The sequence below is a fragment of the Anoplopoma fimbria genome, chromosome 14 (assembly GCF_027596085.1).
Source record: "Anoplopoma fimbria isolate UVic2021 breed Golden Eagle Sablefish chromosome 14, Afim_UVic_2022, whole genome shotgun sequence".
NCBI classification, from domain to species: domain Eukaryota; kingdom Metazoa; phylum Chordata; class Actinopteri; order Perciformes; family Anoplopomatidae; genus Anoplopoma; species Anoplopoma fimbria.
This window is the reverse complement of record NC_072462.1, coordinates 9,816,789-9,836,054: the sequence shown is the minus strand read 5'-3', so window position 1 is coordinate 9,836,054 and position 19,266 is coordinate 9,816,789. Positions and strand designations below refer to the sequence as shown.

Below are 19,266 nucleotides of genomic sequence, written 5' to 3'. Positions count from 1 at the left end.
AAATTACATTTTTAAGCCATAGAGGGAATGTACAGTCTAGTCTGCGTGGGGGAAAGAGGTGATGATCATGAATAGGAGTTAGAGTAGATCAATCTGTGAAGCCAAATGTTGTACGAAATTGTGCCAGAATGTTCAATGTTGCAATTACTATAGGGTTGGTTGAGTATTTTCTTGGGGAGAAGGGTAGTCTAGAGGTTACCAATGCTAGAAGAGAGGAAGATGGACACGATTCAACTTCATTTAGACACCACCTTACTTGAGGATGCTTGATCCAGTATATTATTTTCTGTATATTTGCTGCCCAGTAGTAATATCTGAAATTAGGAAGATAGAGTCCACCTTGAGATTGATGTCTTTGTAGCAGCACTTTACTTATCTTTGGTTGTTTATCATTCCATAAAAAGCCTGTAATATGCTTATCAAAGGTAGTAAAACAGAGCTTGGGCAAGAACACCGGCAGACATTGAAACAAATATAATAAGCGTGGTAAAACATACATTTTAACAGAATTCTGCCTGTGAATTAAATATAGATGGTTTTCCATCTATCAAATGTGTACATTTTGTAAAGCCCCCTGAGGCAAATTTGTAGTTTGTGATTCTGGGCTATACAAAATAAACTGAATTGAATTGAATTGAATAGATCTCCAAATATTAAATTATGAGAGTTTAGGGTAGGAATATTGGAGATCATTTTCTTTATAAAACTTATTTAACCAGCTATCCCTCGGTCGTAGAATGCTTTTTCTTCTTCAGGGGTGTCGAAGTAGACGGATTCTCCTTCAAAGGTGACGCGCACGCGGGCTGGGTGTAACAGTCCGAAGCGGACCCCTTTTCTGTACAGTTTCTGTTTAATGTCATTAAAAGCCGCTCTCTTTCTGGCAAGGGTCACACTCATATCCTGGTAAACTCTGTGTGAGTTTGTAATCCTCCTTGCTTGCTATATTTCGATGTCATTTCTTTCTTTACCCAGATGAGCACGTTCGACAACTTGCTGTGCGGCAAAAGTAAAACACAAAGGAGGTCTTAAAGGTAAAATATCCAAATTAGTCGGGAGCCTCTCCACGTAAGTCAACTCACTACATCCTCTAACCGAAAGTCCTGGCCTGTAAATTTTAGGGGAGGACATTGGTTGGATCCCTGAACCAAAAGGCTAAATATGGGATGGTGAAACGGTGAGACTTGCTGTTTGGTCATCCTCACCACTTCACAAATATCTAGCTTGAATGCAATTTATGTTTTTCACCATAATCACTCAATCGATGACAATGAAGTCAAGTCACTTGCTTTGTTTATTCCAAAAGGGTTTACACTGGTGATTTTGAATCAGTACATGGGTAATAATTCGGAATCGATCAAACTTTACCTTATGTCAAAGTAAAAAAAGACACAGACAGATATCACTACTGAAAGCAATTATTTGTTTGTGAGCGTCTGTCGATCGCAGTTTGTTGACAGGGCTGTACGGAGAACCTTCTGGCAAGGTAATGAACGATGTTTATGTCAGACTATGACATCACTGTAAAAAGTGATAACATCTCAAAGGAATTCCTAGAATGATGATATCTATCTTTTGAGGAAAGCTCTTTTGTTACAATATATAAAACCTTTATTCAGTTTGGTTAGGTGTCAGTATGACAGCTCCCACCACCACTATTCAATTCATATTTTAACATGGAAAATCAGTCCCGCTCTCATATTTCTACAAGTTTATTCTATTAGTAACTTAGATGACTAATCTAATGTTGTGACATGCCCAATACACCTGCCAAGAATGACTTCAAATAATGTAGCCAATCTAAAATAAGTACATTTTACTAGAAAAGATGCACTACCACATACACTTTGAGCGGTTGTGAAGGCAATACACCTTGTATGTTGCCCCTCAAGGTAAAACAAGAGACATTTCAACAAGTCCTCCAAATTTAAAGACTAAATATGCTCTTGGTCATTCCCTTCTTAAATATGTGTGTTCTGATTTGATGCCCCAATCAGACAGCATTTGTTGATACCTTCCAAAAGAAATTTCGCCTCAATTAAGCTTTGGACATTATTATCATTATTCTTAGAAGATGTCAATACATAAGTGGGCTCTGCTACACAAACATATATGCCCAATGAGAAATGCTTTGTCAAGTTTGATCAAACAAGAGAAAAGTCTCTAATAGGAACAATTGCTCTTGAGATAGTTCTGCCCAAGGGTGAATGCTTGGAACTTTTTGATTGTAAGTTAATTTCTGATTACCTTTACAGTGCATGTACACAAGGTAGCTCTCATTTTGCAATATACACTTTCTTGCTCATGTCATTTCAGGGGCTCCATAGATTTACATCTGAACCAATTCTCACATAACTTGTTTTTACCTATAACAACTTTAGATGTTATGCTGAGAGATTAACCTTGCTGTCCTCCACCTAGCTTTGTAAAGTTCTTTATAGATTGTTGAGCTCCAGAAGGGTTTGGTCCAAGACCTGATGCATGTCCAGGTTCTCTTCCTTGGCATGGGCCAGTTTCTCTGGAGAAGGAAACAAAGTCACAGATGAGTTTCCATAAACATTTCCTGTCTTGAACTGGTGATACAGAAAACCTCAGTCACTCTAATTCTACAGTTTTTATGCAGTCTGAAAATTGTTGTTTAACCATGAAAAATTTTGCTAAAACAGACAAGAAACTAAATCAACAGGTTTCAGAGGATCAAAAGTAAATAATGAAATGCTGCTGGAGAACATTGCAAATCTGCTTTTAAGGAGATAAATAATGCTCATTCTAGGGTTCATACTTGTACTATAAACATACTGGATCATGTTTACATGCTTTAATGTTCAAAAGTTTCCTCATTCAGTCTGTCTGATTGTACATTTATTTACCCTCTGCCTAAAACACTCTGTCTTAGTGCTTGACTCTTTAAGTCCCCCTCCCCAAAAAGCCCAATCTGCTGATTGGTTTATGAGGAAAAATATGGTGCACCTTTGCGAAGGTAGTTCTGTTTCATTCCCCCCTGACTGCCAGTGGCAATAAACAAAGTGGACATATCTCCTTGCACTCCATGCTGGTCAAGATCGTATGTAAACAAAGTTGCATTACGTGTATGCTACCTGTGTGTCCCAGCTACAAATATCACGTGGTAGCCTATACCCGGCCTCCTTGATCTTCCTATGTTAGCCTGGCAATTACTGCAGGTTAATGGCTCAATTAAATCTGTGTTTCATGTCTTTATTTTGCAGGTCCAAGGAAGGTAAGCACACTCTGTGCTGTTGGTGTTTGTCGTCCCTCCCACAACATTATGATCAGAGTGCACCTTGTTGCCCTCTAAGACTGTGGTTGACAGACTACCTCTCCTCCTACCTCTCCATTTTTCCTATCTGGAGGATTTTGAGTGCGTCCTTATCATAGTGCTGGCTCGCTCACCAGCTAGACTGACTGTCTTAAACAGTCTGTTGTGCTATTAAATTCCTCATATTGCTAGGTGTTCTAGTGTTCCAGTTGTTAGAGGTTCTGATTTGCGTCCTGTGTCACAGTTCCCGAACAGATTTCCTAGCTGGACCCTCCATTGAACAATGCTGGCGTGTGCCTCTTGTGGAGCTTAACTTCAGGTTGAGGACGGCAACGAGTTGTGCCCCAAGTGTTTTGATGCAGGCCACCTTAGAGAGACCCTGTCCGACAAATGCATTGACTGCATCATTTTGACACTCTCTGTTAGGGAGGAGAGACTGCGTCAGATGGAGGGCCTCCTGTTTGGAGCAGACATTCCACCCTCAGGGTCTTCTCAGAGAAACTCAGATTCCCGCAAACAATGGAAGAGAGACGTAGAAGCAGGCCACAGGAGTAGTGCATAAGCCCGGAACGCAGGACAGCAAAGGGTGGGCCCCAGCCCCCCCACCTAACGGGGATCGGGTGAGGTTTTGCTTTGTCGGGGAGAGCTTCAAACTTTCTGTTTCAAGTCTGCTTTGGGGCATTTAGTACCAGAGTAGGCCCATCCCACAAACAACTTTGGTCCCCGGTGAAAAGACTTTCAAAACTTGTTCATAAGTGAATATTTTTTCTAATGCTTGTTTTATTTACAGATGTCCATCTGAAATATGGCAGACCATCGGAAACAGGCTCCTGGGAGGCTTTGACGACACTAAAGAAGGAAAGGGAGATATTGTTCAACAATCATGTATTTTTAGTTTCATTGTAGTTGAATTTTTATATCATGCTATATTTATATTGATGCTTAATAAATACAAAGTGTTGCCTGTGCCTTCTTTGTCCTGTAAGTGGAAACTGTTAATATGTTACTATGATTAGGTATTGAATTGCTACATATTTTACTAAGTTCAAAATACCTTTAAAATACGGTGACGGTTAAAAGATGTTAAAACATTTTTAAATCTCTTTTGAACCAATTTTGAGCCTCTTTTCAGCGGTGACCATAGTCATCTTTTAAAAGTCCTTTCAACGGAAAATTGCTCACTGGGAGGTATCTCAAGGTCCTCCCTTTTTGGATGCTTCGTAACATCAACGTCCTTTAGATTATCACTCCACAAGAGTGGTTTACCTCCATAGGCCTCAGAGACACCTCCGTTTATGTTCCTATTCACCCAGAACACAGAAAGTTCCTTCGCTTTGCCATTCAAGGTTAAGCGATCAGTTTGCCTTCCTACCATTTGGCATGTCCCAGGGTCCTCGCATTTTAACAAGATGCATACAAATTTCCCGCTGTGGGACTAATAAAGGATTATTTTATGAAGGCAGCCGAGTCTGTGGAGCAATCATACCCCTGGAGTTGCTGCATCTACGGCCCCTGCAGAGGTGGTACAACGGCCTTCACATGGATTCTCGGTTGAGTAATGGTCAGAGTAGCACACAAGTGTCTTGTTGATTGCCGGTGATGGAGGGACCGCACATCTTTACTGCATGGTGTACGTCTCCACCTATTCACTTCAGATTGCACAACTCATTGTGGTTTTCCTTGGCAGGGACCGGTGCCCCACTTGGGATGAATGTTCTTGCCAACGCCTGGCCAAGTGGTCTTCTCTATGCATCCTCTATGATCTTCCTGATAGCGATCACAGGGTTCTCCTAGTGCCCCCAAGGTGACCATCTAGGATATGGTTCCCAATGCTCCTCAGCCTGTTGTAGTGGGATCCTTGGCAGCTTGCAATGAGGATGGACCTCCTGTCCCAGCTGGACGGGAAGGTTTGGCATATGGTCCCGGGCCTCCTTCAACTCTGGGTATGGCCATTGAGGGGCAGCGGTCACTCCTGACTGACCATGAGTCCTCCATTTTTGAGACCTTGCAGAGTGCATGGGCTCCTTCCCAAAGAGTGCTGTATAGAAACTGATTGGTGGTGTTATCTTCATGGTGCAGACAGGGTCAGATTATTCATCATTTGTGTCCTTTAACACTGCACTACTTTGCAAAACTGTTTCCTGGAAAAGAAACCAATGTGATTTGTATACCGGGGCTGCAAGTAATTATTATTTTCATTTTCAACTAATCAATTACTTATTTAACATTTAATTGAATAAAAACATTAAGTCTCTAAAATGTTTGGTAAAAATTGAATTGGCCAAAAGTTCTTAAATGACTGGTTTTGACTGACTACTGCTCCAAAACACAAAGATATCAATAACGAATTATATTAAACGGATAGAAAGCACACTAAATGATTAGTCACCTACCAAAATTGTTGCTGATTCATTTTCTTTCATAGAAATATCAAATAATAATTGACTGATTATTTAAGCAAATAAGTAAAGTAAATATTAGTTGGAGTTTAAGTACACTACAGAATTATCACCTGCCCTCCATTTAAATCCAAGCAAACAATCAATTAAGTATGCATTTATTAATGGAACCTTTATTTTCCATATATTTTGAACTATATGTTTACCTGATTTACCAGATTTCACATCTTTGCATATTCAGCAGAGAAGTGACTAAAATATTTTAGGGTACACTTAGCCCGGTTACAGATCTCTGTCTGAGGGTTCCGGGACAGAGGATGTCGCATGTCTACAGATTGTAAAGCCCTCTCAGGCAAATTTGTAATTTGTGATTTTGGGCTATACAAAATAAAGAGAAAAAGTAATTCAGTGTCATTATCAGGCAGTAACACTGGGAATTAAAACTGCAAATAATAGGTACCACATTATATACGTTGTTAATTTTCAGGAAATTATTAGGAAATTATGAACTGTAAAATATAATTTATATCTTCATATTAATTTTTTGAAACACTGTTTCTTACAGTTATTCTCAAAACATGAACTTGACTCACTCACCACATTAAATTAACAGTTTGTAAGATTTAGTGGCATCTAGTGGTGTGTTGCAGATTGCAACCAACTAAATAACCCCTACACTCACCACTCCTTTTCCAAGCGTGTTGGAGAACTACGGTGGCCTACAGGTAGTGAGAGTTGTCTTTAGGGTTTTATTACTACAAGGAGCTACTCTTATTCATACTTAGTTTTTCTACATGACTAAATAATTGCTTTTAAAAACATATATAGAATTTAAAAGATATATACCTTCAGAACAGGATAAGATGTTATTAATCATTTTGATTAAATACGTACCATTTCTAGAGAAGCATCAGTTATGTTTACAACAGCAAAGTCAGTATATAAAGTCATTAATATCTCACTGGAAACAAATCTAATATTTGAATAAAATAAAAAAAACACTTCTGAGTGAAGTTTATAAAGAATAAAATATACAGACATCCGTCAGTATCATCACTCCTCCTGAGCTCTGTCCTCCTGACTTCTGTCTTCCTGACTTCCTTTTCTATAAATTACTTAAAAACATTAAAAAGCACCAGTAACTTTGTTGTTTATCAATACACCCATCTTTAATTTAACACCAGGGCCAGTTTAATACCTGGTGTCAGAACGCCAGCCTTCAGATAGTGTAAAAGTGCGAAAGGCTCTCGCTAGAGCCAGTTTGTCTATTCTGGGCTGCTGTAGAAAGATGGCGGTGCAAGATGGCGGACTCCTTGGAAGAAGATCCGCTCCCTACGTAGATATAATCAGCTTTTTCTAAGCTAAGGAAAATGCTACAATTTTTAGTTTTGGGTGATTTTACATTAATGTAAACATAGTTATAAATATTATTTTCCATTTCTGCCAATTAATCCCCTTAAATGTTACACACTGTTTCTTTAAAGTGATTAATTACATCATCACTGTCAAAATGAAACAGCCTTTGTCACTGATTGAATCAAGGCAGTCATATCTATGAATTGTGTCGTGACAGTGTGTCCATGTAGTGTATTTTTCACTACTCTCTGTAACAAGGTGTGACAACTGTTCAAAGATCCTCACACACCCTCACTGTGCATCACCAATGCTACTCTCTTTGCAGATTGTAGTGTCCAACACAGGACACTATGGACCACCTGCATTTGGGCTAAATGACCATGTTGCCTATGTTCAATGAATGCATTTTGATTAATGCCTCACTACATTGCTGAGAAACCTTTAATAAGTACTTGTTGGTGAATTGTGTGTTTGATATCTAGTATTCAGGTGAATTTACTGAAAGTCTCTATACACGTGAGGTCCCATTTAACAGCAGCTGTGCAGAGTTTCAGGCTCCAATCCAATCCAACAATAAATTCTTTTTTTCAGCGTTCTGTCAGACAATGAGTCACAGTAAATTAGGTCAGATAAGGTTGGACGCACGCAAACTTTTTAATCAAGGTGTCTGAGCAGAGAGAATATGACTGTAACTTCAAATAAATTATCAACTGGGGAAGTTGGATTTTGATATATTTTAGTTCAATATTTTTACCCTATTCACCAAAATGTATGTCATTTTACAATATTTATCTTTAAAGGCTGTTTTCTCTACATTATTTTATTTTTGTCATACTTGTTCAGTAGCACTTACATACACCAAACTTTCCAGTTTCAATACTTGTTATATTCTGAAGGTTTTTTCACAGAGGAATTTGTTCATATATCAAAAACCTCTGGCTATTATGTCAAGAGCTTGGCTTCATCCAATGTTTTGTTATGGATATCTATGCATATTGACCCATATTTGATACGATGTCTCATTGGGATATTTAAACATACATTTCAGAAAACTAGTGATACAAAATAATTGTCTTAATAAAAATATCCAGATGGGGAAGATTCATGGTGATATATTATTTCAAATTTTTTAAAGATGCGCACCATCTGTTTTAACGAACAGCAAAGTGTAAGTTGTCTTATCCAGAAACAGCTCCTTGTGAAACAGATATATATTATAACCTATGTTTGATCTGCCCTCCTTTTCTCTCCATGTTGCATGAACGCTCATGCGTTTCTCTTTTAAACGTTAGGAGATAGTTCAGATTTTTGGTGGAGTTGTTGATGTACTTATCAGTAGATGAAGGTCAGCACGCTCTAGTTCGTAGTAACAGACAGGAGTACCTGTTTAGACACCAAAAAAATCAGTTTAAGGGTACGCTTTATAGAATATTTTCACTGCTTTAAGTCACCGATCGAGGCAGCGGTAAACCAGCAACTCCCGTGTTCTGCCAGGTAAAATTACTGTTTTGCTCAAAGGACTTTTGTCGCTTTGAAGATACCTGATCAAGTATTTTTGCCCATTCTCTATAATCTTTTTGGCCTTGTTGCGGTCTTGAGGGAATTCCTCATCCCCTTTAAAAGTGTCCTCCAGGGGACTTCCGGTGGCTGCGCGGACGTGATGCACGCTTAGTTCGGAGCACTGTCTCAAAAGTTCCACAATTTATCAAAATATCCTGCATTTCAGAAACTGTCTTAGTCTATACATCTGGGTGTCCCTACGAAATTTCGTGATCAAGAACAACGAGAAATAGATTAAGTTGGCCGTGAGAGAGGCAGTCGAAGACAGCCTCTACAAGGCAGAGTTGCTGCCACAACGGCTAACATAAAAGCGGTTAAACACGTTGTGGGCAGCCTCCAGAAGGATGTCCATTCAGCGGGCTCATCACAATTATGCCACCCAGGAAAAAAAACAACCGTCCCCGGACGCTCATCTTCCTACTACTTCGACATCAGGACAGAGAAAAAATTCGGAGCACTCCCGTCTGCGCCCACACATCAGACATCCAAAAAGTGCCAAACTCTAACATCTAGGCTGCTGTCTTTCCCGGAGTACAGCAATGAAACCGCTCAGAGGAGAAGAGCCTTCGACAGTGTGAGGAAACAGATCTCCCAGAGAGGGCTTCGCCCGTGCCTGAGATATCCAGCAACCCTGAAAGATAATATATATATATATATATATACAGTGGGTACGGAAAGTATTCAGACCCCTTTAAATTTTGCACCCTTTGTTTCATTGCAGCCATTTGCTAAAATCGAATTAATGTACATTAATGTACACTCAGCAACCCATCTTGACAGAAAAAAACAGAAATGTAGAATTTTTTGCAAATTTATTAAAAAAGAAAAACTGAAATATCACATGGTCATAAGTATTCAGACCCTTTGCTCAGTATTGAGTAGAAGCACCCTTTTGAGCTAGTACAGCCATGAGTCTTCTTGGGAATGATGCAACAAGTTTCTCACACCTGGATTTGGGGATCCTCTGCCATTCTTCCTTGCAGATCCTCTCCAGTTCTGTCAGGTTGGATGGTGAACGTTGGTGGACAGCCATTTTCAGGTCTCTCCAGAGATGCTCAATTGGGTTTAGGTCAGGGCTCTGGCTGGGCCAGTCAAGAATGGTCACAGACTTGTTCCGAAGCCACTCCTTTGTTATTTTAGCTGTGTGCTTCGGGTCATTGTCTTGTTGGAAGGTGAACCTTCGGCCCAGTCTGAGGTCCTGAGCACTCTGGAGGAGGTTTTCTTCCAGGATATCTCTGTACTTGGCCGCATTCATCTTTCCTTCAATTGCAACCAGTCGTCCTGTCCCTGCAGCTGAAAAACACCCCCATAGCATGATGCTGCCACCACCATGTTTCACTGTTGGGATTGTATTGGGCAGGTGATGAGCAGTGCCTGGTTTTCTCCACACATACCGCTTAGAATTAACGCCAAAAGTTCAATCTTGGTCTCATCAGACCAGAGAATCTTATTTCTCATAGTTTGGGAGTCCTCCATGTGTTTTTTGGCAAACTCTATGCGGGCTTTCATATGTCTTGCACTGAGGAGAGGCTTCCGTCGGGCCACTCTGCCATAAAGCCCCGACTGGTGGAGGGCTGCAGTGATAGTTGACTTTGTGGAACTTTCTCCCATCTCCCTACTGCATCTCTGGAGCTCAGCCACAGTGATCTTTGGGTTCTTCTTTACCTCTCTCACCAAGGCTCTTCTCCCACGATTGCTCAGTTTGGCTGGACGGCCAGGTCTAGGAAGAGTTCTGGTCATCCCATACTTCTTCCATTTAAGGATTATGGAGGCCACTGTGCTCTTAGGAACCTTGAGTGCTGCAGAAATTCTTTTGTAACCTTGGCCAGATCTGTGCCTTGCCACAATTCTGTCTCTGAGCTCCTTGGGCAGTTCCTTCGACCTAATGATTCTCATTTGTTCTGACATGCACTGTGAGCTGTAAGGTCTTATATAGACAGGTGTGTGCCTTTCCTAATCAAGTCCAATCAGTTTAATTAAACACAGCTGGACTCCAATGAAGGAGTAGAACCATCTCAAGGAGGATCAGAAGAAATGGACAGCATGTGAGTTAAATATGAGTGTCACAGCAAAGGGTCTGAATACTTATGACCATGTGATATTTCAGTTTTTCTTTTTTAATAAATTTGCAAAAATTTCTACATTTCTGTTTTTTTCTGTCAAGATGGGTTGCTGAGTGTACATTAATGCGAAAAAAAAATGAACTTTTTCGATTTTAGCAAATGGCTGCAATGAAACAAAGAGTGAAAAATTTAAAGGGGTCTGAATACTTTCCGTACCCACTGTATATATAATATATATATATATATATATATATATATTTTTCATTTTTTTTTTTTTCATTACTCATAAGTATACTGTTTCATGTCACTTTAGTTACATTAAGCATTTAGCCCAGGATAGAACAGTAACTGGTTAAACCCCACAGGATAGCAGATGTGCTGTTCTGTGGGGTGAAACCTAGTTCAGGGTGTAGAATGTTTGGGCCAATTATAGGTAATTCTCTGCAAATTTGGTTCGATGTCCCGAAACATATGGGCTGTAATGCCAAACTTTGTGATCGATCCCCAATTTGGTATAATTACAATTTATTACAGAATTCTGGTACATATATTATATAACGATAGTTGGGCCTCTGCAGGAATCCATAGCTTTCTGTACGATAGTAATGGATTACTTTCACTCCAAAGGCTTAAAGAATGTTATTCTCTTCCTGGGTTTTCTTGGTTCCTGTACCTGCAACTTAGAGCAGCAATCCGCGCCCACAGGTTTCCGTGGGATTCGCCTTTACCATCTCATCCACTAAGCACTTGGGTTTACCCTCGGGCATCCTCTACTGGATTGGTAACCACCATTTACAATGGTTTAATCTTTTAAAGTGCCAAGACTTTGGGGTTGATTGAGGCCTAGAAACGTGAACCTTGAGGGACAGGACCTAGACCTAAATTGGAATAATATTTGGGCTAAAAATGTTATCTCATCCAAAAACCCAGTTCATCAGCTCATTCACTAGAACAGTGGTTTTCAATAGGACCTCCCCTGGGGGCGCCAAAGAGTCGCAGGGGAGGCGCCAAGCGAAGAAATATTAGCAGTTAGCAGTTACAATAGCAGTTAACTCATTGTTCGGCTAAACAAGTTGGCCCATTGAAAAATGCATCGCTTTCTGATACAACCACCGAAGTCAGCAGAAGGGAGGAGCCCACAAAAAAACGTATGTGAATGTGGGTTTTCCGCTCTGATCAAAAACAAATACCGGTCAAGGCTACAAGTACAGGATGACTTGAGGCTGTTTCAGCTCAAAAACACTGTTCGCATTCAAAAGTAGGCTAAATCGGAATATGGAATGTGTTGACGTCTGTTAGGATATCTTTATTATTATTATTATTATTATTATTATTTCAGTTGACGTCTGTGTTGATGCGTCGTGTTGACGCAGTTTGACACTGGCGTCTGTTAAGTTGTCTGCTGTTGAAAACGATCGTTTATGAATTTGCAATGACAGTTCAATTTTAAAAGTAGGCATAGGCCCTCTGTTCGTGATGTTTCAATAAAAGTAGCCTACCTTTTCCAAGGTTTTTGAAAGGCTCACATTCAATGAAATTGAAAACCCCTGCACTAGAAGATTGTGCATACATTCTATGCCACACCATACAGGCGCTTTAAAATGAAGCTCACAGATAATCCATACTGTACTAAATGTAGCCAGAATTATGTTGGTACAAACCTCCATGTTTTCTGCCCCTCTACATCCAATATTTTGTCTATGGTAGCTAAGTGTCTGGAGTCCTGGAATTTCCAATTCCTAAACAGCCCACTTTATTTTTATTCAATGATCACTCCGCCTTTAGTGATAATTTCAGGTTAGCCCTGAGGAAAATTGTATTTGCCGGTTTAACGGCCGCCAAGTAGACCATAATACACTCTTGGTTTTCTCCAGACTCTCTATCAATAAGGGAATGGCTGAATCATTTTAGGGATATTGCTCTGATAGAAAGATCATTAGCTGTAATTCATAAAGCACGGGCATCCACTGTGGAGTCTTGAGATATCCTCATTGTCTCTCTTTCGAACCCACATTTTCTTGCATAGAAAATGTGTCACTTTGATAAAATGTAAAAAGATCTAAACATACACGTTATCTTTTGTCTATAGGTTGTTTATTTTAATATAATTATAATAATTATTTCTTTTTTAATTTAATTTGATTTCTTTTTTTATTTGTTTAGTCTGTCTGCTTGTGGATTCTATTATTTATTATATTTATTTATCTATGTTTTGTATCTTTCTTTGCAAGGCAATGGTGATGTGTATATAGTTTGTGTTAAATGCTGTTTGTATGTGCCTAAACCTTAGTCTGTAGTGCCCTTGGGTACCATAATGTTGTGACTAACGCGATAAAAAGTTGATCACAAAAAAAAAGTGTCCTCAGTGTTTGGTGCCTTTGTCCTTATCTCTTTTGCGGATTACATTAATAAATTACGCTTTGGGGCTTTGGCTGAAGGGGCTTTTTGTGGCACATCCAGTGGTGTGGTGAGTGTGGTTGTCTGTGCTGTCAGTGGTGGAACACCATCCACCATAAGTGACAGCAAATTGCAAGAGGGAGTGCACATTATTTAGGTAATGAATAAGATAAATAGCCTCAATGCTTTTATGGTTTGTGGTGTTTAACCAACGGTCAGGTCTCAGCCACTCTTCACACACATGGAGCTCAGCGGAGAGCTCACAGCGGCTTCACTCATTGCGTTGCTGTGAATGTAAGCTTCCCAAGCAAAAAAACCTGACTTAAACCGAAGGAACTGATAGGGCTAAATATCTCAATATAGCCGATACCGATCAATTAAAAACTGCCTAGATTGGCCCTGAAACCGATCTTTGGGATTGGATCCAGCCACCCCTATTTCTGTGTACAAATACATCATGGTGTGCTACAGAGCTGTTGTTAATTATTCATACACTGCTTATGAATATAGGTAGAAGAAGGAAGCAAAATACAAAGACTGGAAGTAGACAGAAAAGTAGAGAGAGCTTTAATGCATTTATTACAGAGGGGGAATATTCAATAAAGAGAGCACATTAACTAAGTGAACCTGCAGACACACAGCAGTGACTGGGTGAGCAATAACTTAACCCTGTACAAAGACTAGTGCTGTGTAACACGGATGGGTGGATTCAGCACATTGCATTTCTAGAATCGTCCAGCCCCTGATACCACTGTGGAATGGAACAAAACGACAACAAGCAGGCGAACAACAGTTCAGACAGGAAGGAGGAGCAAAGAGGAAGTGAGAGCGCCGCTACAGTGTAGTCATGTCGTTGAGGGCCAGGTCCAGCTCCTCGCTGAGAGCCTTGCCCTTCAGCTTCTGAGCATACACCTCATCTGGAAGGAGGACACACACACAAACACACACACACACACACACACAGACAGACACAAAGAAAAGAGACAAAGCACCAAACAAACAGATGCACAGAACGGAAATGGAAAGAGGCAAAGGGACAAGAAAAAGAAAAATTAATGGAAATTGGTATCCCTCAAACTGACCAAGAGTCCCAGTTGTTAATATCACCACATCAGCTGGTTACTGCAGCTCACCAAGATTCAATTCCAAGCTCATTCAGACAAATAATGTCATCCCTGATCTCTATAGACTGGGTTCAAACACACACAAACTGAACAAGGCCATGCAGTGTTATCAATTACTGCTCCTCTCAACAGCTCTTACAACACATGCCAGAGGCAACAGAATCACAATCACTCCCTAAACAGCATAAGGAAATGATTAGTGCATTCCGGAAACCCTCTGGAAGCCATTTTGGAAGTCCACACTTCCTCGAAATGATACATGTGGGAAGCTTGTCTCTTACTTGGATGTGTCAATAAAATCAGATCATGTCACATCTAACAGATGTAAGTCTTAGTGTTACCTCATTTTCAAACCCAGAAACATGTAGCAGTACTCGGACTCTATGCTTAACTACACGCTGCAATAACATTGTGTAAAAATACTCCATTACAAGTATACATGCTGCAATCAAAAGCAAAATTAAAGCTGCAAGCAGCGATGATCGGACCCTCGCTCGCACTATGTGCACGTCGGTGGTACCGGCGGGACGCCGGCCGACGCAGCTGTGAATGCCTGCTGCCAATCGGACAATGCAACCACGAGCAATACTTCCTGTATTCACGTTGTGGTGCTAAATAACAGACATAAACAAGCATAATACTGATCTATATCAAGTGTAGACCACATCATGTAAATGTCATGTATATCAGTCACATAATGCTGTTTTCCTTTCGGCAGAAGGTGGAGCTTTGACAGTAAGTGAAAATAGGCTTGTTGACATCCTTAGACCATTCCTTATATCAAGCATGTAAAGTTTGGGGCAGATTCAAGCAAGTGCAGTGGAGTTACATCAGCTTGTTGTTTATTGGAAAAACACTTAAAATGGCCGTCCGCTACGGCTAGGCCGTTCCAGCTAATGTAAAGCTTTTAATAAATCTTAATCACAAAGGTCTTTAGATTGTACTGACCAAATTTGAAGTGGATCCGAGAAATTTCATAGTAGGAGTTCGAAAAAGTATAGCAGCAAAAAATTGGGGGAAAATTCACAGAATTTTCAAAATGGCCAACTTCCTGTTGGTTTTAGAGCATGGTCCCAAGAGACTTTTTTTAGGTCTACATATGCCTATCAAATTTCATACATCTAGGTGAAACGTAACGCTGGGGCTGCTATTTTGAATACTTGTAGGGGGCGCTATAAAGTACATTTTTAACGGCAAAGGCCAAAACACATTTCAATTTTTTTTAATAGATGTGCAAAGTTCCAGGAATTTTAAAGCATCCTAAGCGAGCTTAATGGCGAATGATGCGTTGCCACGGCAACAGCATTTAACGCAAATTAACAATATTTATCAGCGAGCAAAACCAAAGTCTTGAGGGGGACCCAACACACTTTTAGGTTGTTGCGGTCAACCATCTAGGAGGAGTACATCAAAGTATAAAACGTGTCGTTTCCTGTCGCCATTAGGTGGCGCTATGACCTTGTGAAAATGTTTGCAGTGGAATGTGTTCAGACCTGAACCAGCCACGTCAAGGTCCTTTGATGAGAACTTAGCATTTTGATAACTCCTGAAAACGACGAAAAATGTCTTTAAAACCAGAAAATTGAAATAATTACTGTATTGCCCCCTATTGGTTGTATGGGATGAGTATGTTGCAGAATGCAATGTGCACTTAGGCTGCAAATTTCGTGATGATAGGTCAAATGGTTTTGAAGTTATGTGAATTTATATACATAGCCAAGCCCCCTATGAAGTTCATTGGTCCATATCTTCTAAACGAAATGAGATATCAACAAGCTCTTGATAACTTTCGATGACATTGATCCAATAATGATCCACAGAGAATTTGGTAGCAATCGGACCCAGTGTGTAGGAGGAATTTGCAAAAATGCGTTTTTACAAAAGTTCAATATGGCGGAAAATTTCGGTAGGCAAGGCTCCCAAGAGGATTTTTTGTAGAGCTTATTCAGGTGCATATGTGTGTCAACTGGACCGCGATTGGACTTACGGTGTCCGAATTAATATATATTTTTTAATAGTTTTTTTGTAGGGGGCGCTAGCGAGCCATTTTGTCATATCCAAATGGGAGACCTTGAAAATATCAAAATTTTCACCAGACCTGATATGCCTGTCAAATATGGTGAGACTTTGAGCATGATAAAGCCCTCAAAAAGGCAATTAATTTGGCTGAAGAATAATAATAAAAAACATTACAGTTATCAAATGAAATGTATTCATTCTACAAAATGGCTCCTTTCAGAGTTTAAACTGCAAGATATCTTTTGTACGGTTGAAAGTGAAGAGGAAGACAGGAAAGCAAAAAGGTCCCAAGCTGGGACACAACTGGCAGCGTTACCATGCGATGTAATCACTCCAGTACTAAAGTGCTCCTTAATATTGTAGCTGCTCAAGATGGACCTAACTTTAAACACTTTATATACACTTGGGAAGTTTTATCCATTAGATTGATGATTCATAAGCTGATCATATGTTGGTATGTAAAACCTTCATCTGTAAACTAACTTGTGATTTAATTACATATGTCTCACTGTCCTGCCTTTCTTATAAAGGGAACAGAGGGCAGCACCTTTATAGCCAAATCTGACTAAAAGTCCTTTTAGTCAAGAATAATTTCTCATTAGGGTATTTGCCTTTTTCTCAGAATGTGGTAAGCATGGTAAACATAAGGCAGACACAGCAGCTGTTTATTCAATACAGAGGGCACTCACAAGGTGTGGCTCTGTCAAAACTGCTTTTGATTCACTTGCTGTGTGACCACATCGCACAAGCCTACAGTACAGCTGAAGTGGAGTCTCCGCAGGTAATATGAGCACACTCAACTAGCGCTTTATCGTCATCCATGGCCCTCCTACGAGGAGTGACGGGGGCAGACATTTGCGCAGCGGCATTCTGGTTTTCTCCTTGCCCTTTCATCCGTTTGTATCTTTGAGATGCATTCAGTGTTAAATGTGCTGAACGGCAGATGAAGCACTGCCTGATCTGGCACATTTTAAACCTTGCGATCATAAGGGATTACTGGGCTGCATGGGGACCATTATGGTACATAATCGACTTCCCACTCTTCTGTGTGTGTGTGTGTGTGTGTGTGTGTCTCCACACACGGCTGACAAGGTATTCAACATGGCACAGTCTGTGCCCCCTTGCCATATTACGTGAGGCATTTACGGTTTGTGAACTGGTTTATGTTGTCTGCTTGTGGACCTTGGTGTCACATTGGGACATAGACTACATCAGCTTCGACCTTAATCCAATAACAGCTCTTAGAGGTTGAAGCCTACACAATACAGAACTTTTCTATGAGTATAGGCGTATCCCTCTCAGCTGTGGGCCACTCTGGCTCCACCCCCTGTGGCTCAGAAGGTAGAGCTGGCTCGTCTAGTCCATGTCGATGTGTTTTAACTTAACCCCGAATTGCTCCAGAGGGTTTTGCCATCGGTGTGTGGATGGGTGTGTAGGGTTAGTTAGTGTATGATTGGGTGAATGACATGTAGTGTTAAAGCGCTTTGAGTGGCCGGAAGACTAGAAAGGCACTGTACAAGAACAAGGCCACTACCATTTACCTACGCCAGCTGAAGAAATTCTGTCACACAGCTGTTATATGTCACAAGTGTGGATGTAAGGGGGGCCCACGCAGGGCACAAGGGTGTGAAAAAAAACAACTGCAGTGCGTGCAGGGATGACCACAATAGCAACAGCTCTTAGGGGCCTCTACATTTCCTCAAAGAATCTCATGTTACAATACTACAGTAACGTTACTGTTGATGACAACAAAACATATCGAGATTTGGCTGATTCAAATAAAAATAAAAGTGACTTTTATTGTAAGGATTTATAAGAAACAGGGTTCATCGTCCAATTAGTGGGGACACACGTTCGAACACAGCTGAGTTCCGATCTGGCGCATCCGATGACAAAAGTAAAACTGAAAAAAAAGGGTAACCAGGGCCATTGATTTTGGAGGCTAATGGCTGAATTTAAGTCACATCAAAAGCTCAAGGTGGCATTGAGATCACCCAGGCTCAGTTTGACTGCTTAAACAAATCTTCACAGATCTAACCGTGCTCATTAAGGTAACAAGTCCGCAAAGGGGAAGAACCACAGAGATAATTCGTGTCAGTATCATCATTCTGTCATTGGGTACGTTAATCTGGTGATCACTGTGTATTTACACAAAAGGGATCACACTGTGACTACGTCAACGCTCAAGTTGAATAAACATGCACATGCAATGATTTAGATAGAGGTGGTTTGGCTTCATCAGTCAAAACAATACAGTTTTCCAGCCAGTCATCAATTCAGTTCCAACAGCAGAACCCGAACTAGCAAAAGATGACTGTTACTTAAACATTAGTCACTGCATGACAGATATCAGGCATGTTACACAGGTGAGTGTTGAATACCTTCCAAGTCATCGATGGTCTTCTCCAGCTTGGCCACAGACCTCTCTGCGAACTCTGCACGGGTCTCAGCCTTTGACACAAACCACAGCACAACTCATGTCAATGCTCTTTGGCATGTTTTATGAACGTTCATTAACTTCATATGGAGTAAACAACAAAAACAGCAACAACAGAAAGAATCTCACCTCTTTCAGTTTGTCAGTAAGAACTTTAATTTCCTCCTCATATTTGTCCTCCTTTTGTGAGTACTAAAATCCAAATACAAAAAGGTATTAAAATGCGTACTTCATAAATGGATGATAAATACACTTATGCTGTTATTCTTTAAGAGAAGCAATCCAAATTGTGCAGAATTTGGTGTGAAACAGAATTAAACAGTAAAACATTCAGATAGCTGTAGGGCATTTGAACCTTGTCATTATGATACTTTAACCGCAGTTTGTGCCCCCTCATGTATGTTACAGTCACAGAGCATCGGCCTTTCTGAAACATGAGTCGAAACTTCTTTAAAAAACCCAGAAGGTTGTTTAACAATACTTTCTGCAGTACATGATAATTTTTTTGGTTTAACCGATTCCCTACTTTTCAATTCTACATCTTTAAATTAAGGTCAATATATGGTTACATTTTTTGAAGTGGGGTTGTGTGAGGTTCTTCTCCATAGTCAGTGTATTACTACAGTAGATGAAGTTT

The 19,266-nt window shown here is 40.2% G+C and overlaps 1 protein-coding gene across 8 annotated transcripts in view; it reads right to left on the bottom strand.

Annotated features, from left to right (window-relative positions):
- Positions 1–1,285: 1,285 nt before the first annotated feature.
- Positions 1,286–19,266, bottom strand: part of tpm2 (tropomyosin 2 (beta)) — a 33,254-nt gene continuing 15,273 nt past the window's right edge. For 4 of the 8 annotated variants that reach the window (XM_054613155.1, XM_054613157.1, XM_054613159.1 and 1 more), the window contains 3 exons: positions 18,759–18,821; positions 18,574–18,643; positions 1,286–2,515 (listed from right to left, as the gene is read on the bottom strand). In XM_054613155.1, the coding sequence (XP_054469130.1) occupies positions 2,433–2,515; positions 18,574–18,643; positions 18,759–18,821 (216 nt within the window). In that variant the 3' untranslated portion in view covers positions 1,286–2,432. Of the gene's footprint in view, positions 2,516–13,593; positions 13,967–18,573; positions 18,644–18,758; positions 18,822–19,266 lie in introns of those variants that run through there. The other 4 variants (XM_054613156.1, XM_054613160.1, XM_054613162.1 and 1 more) reach the window with 2 other exon arrangements.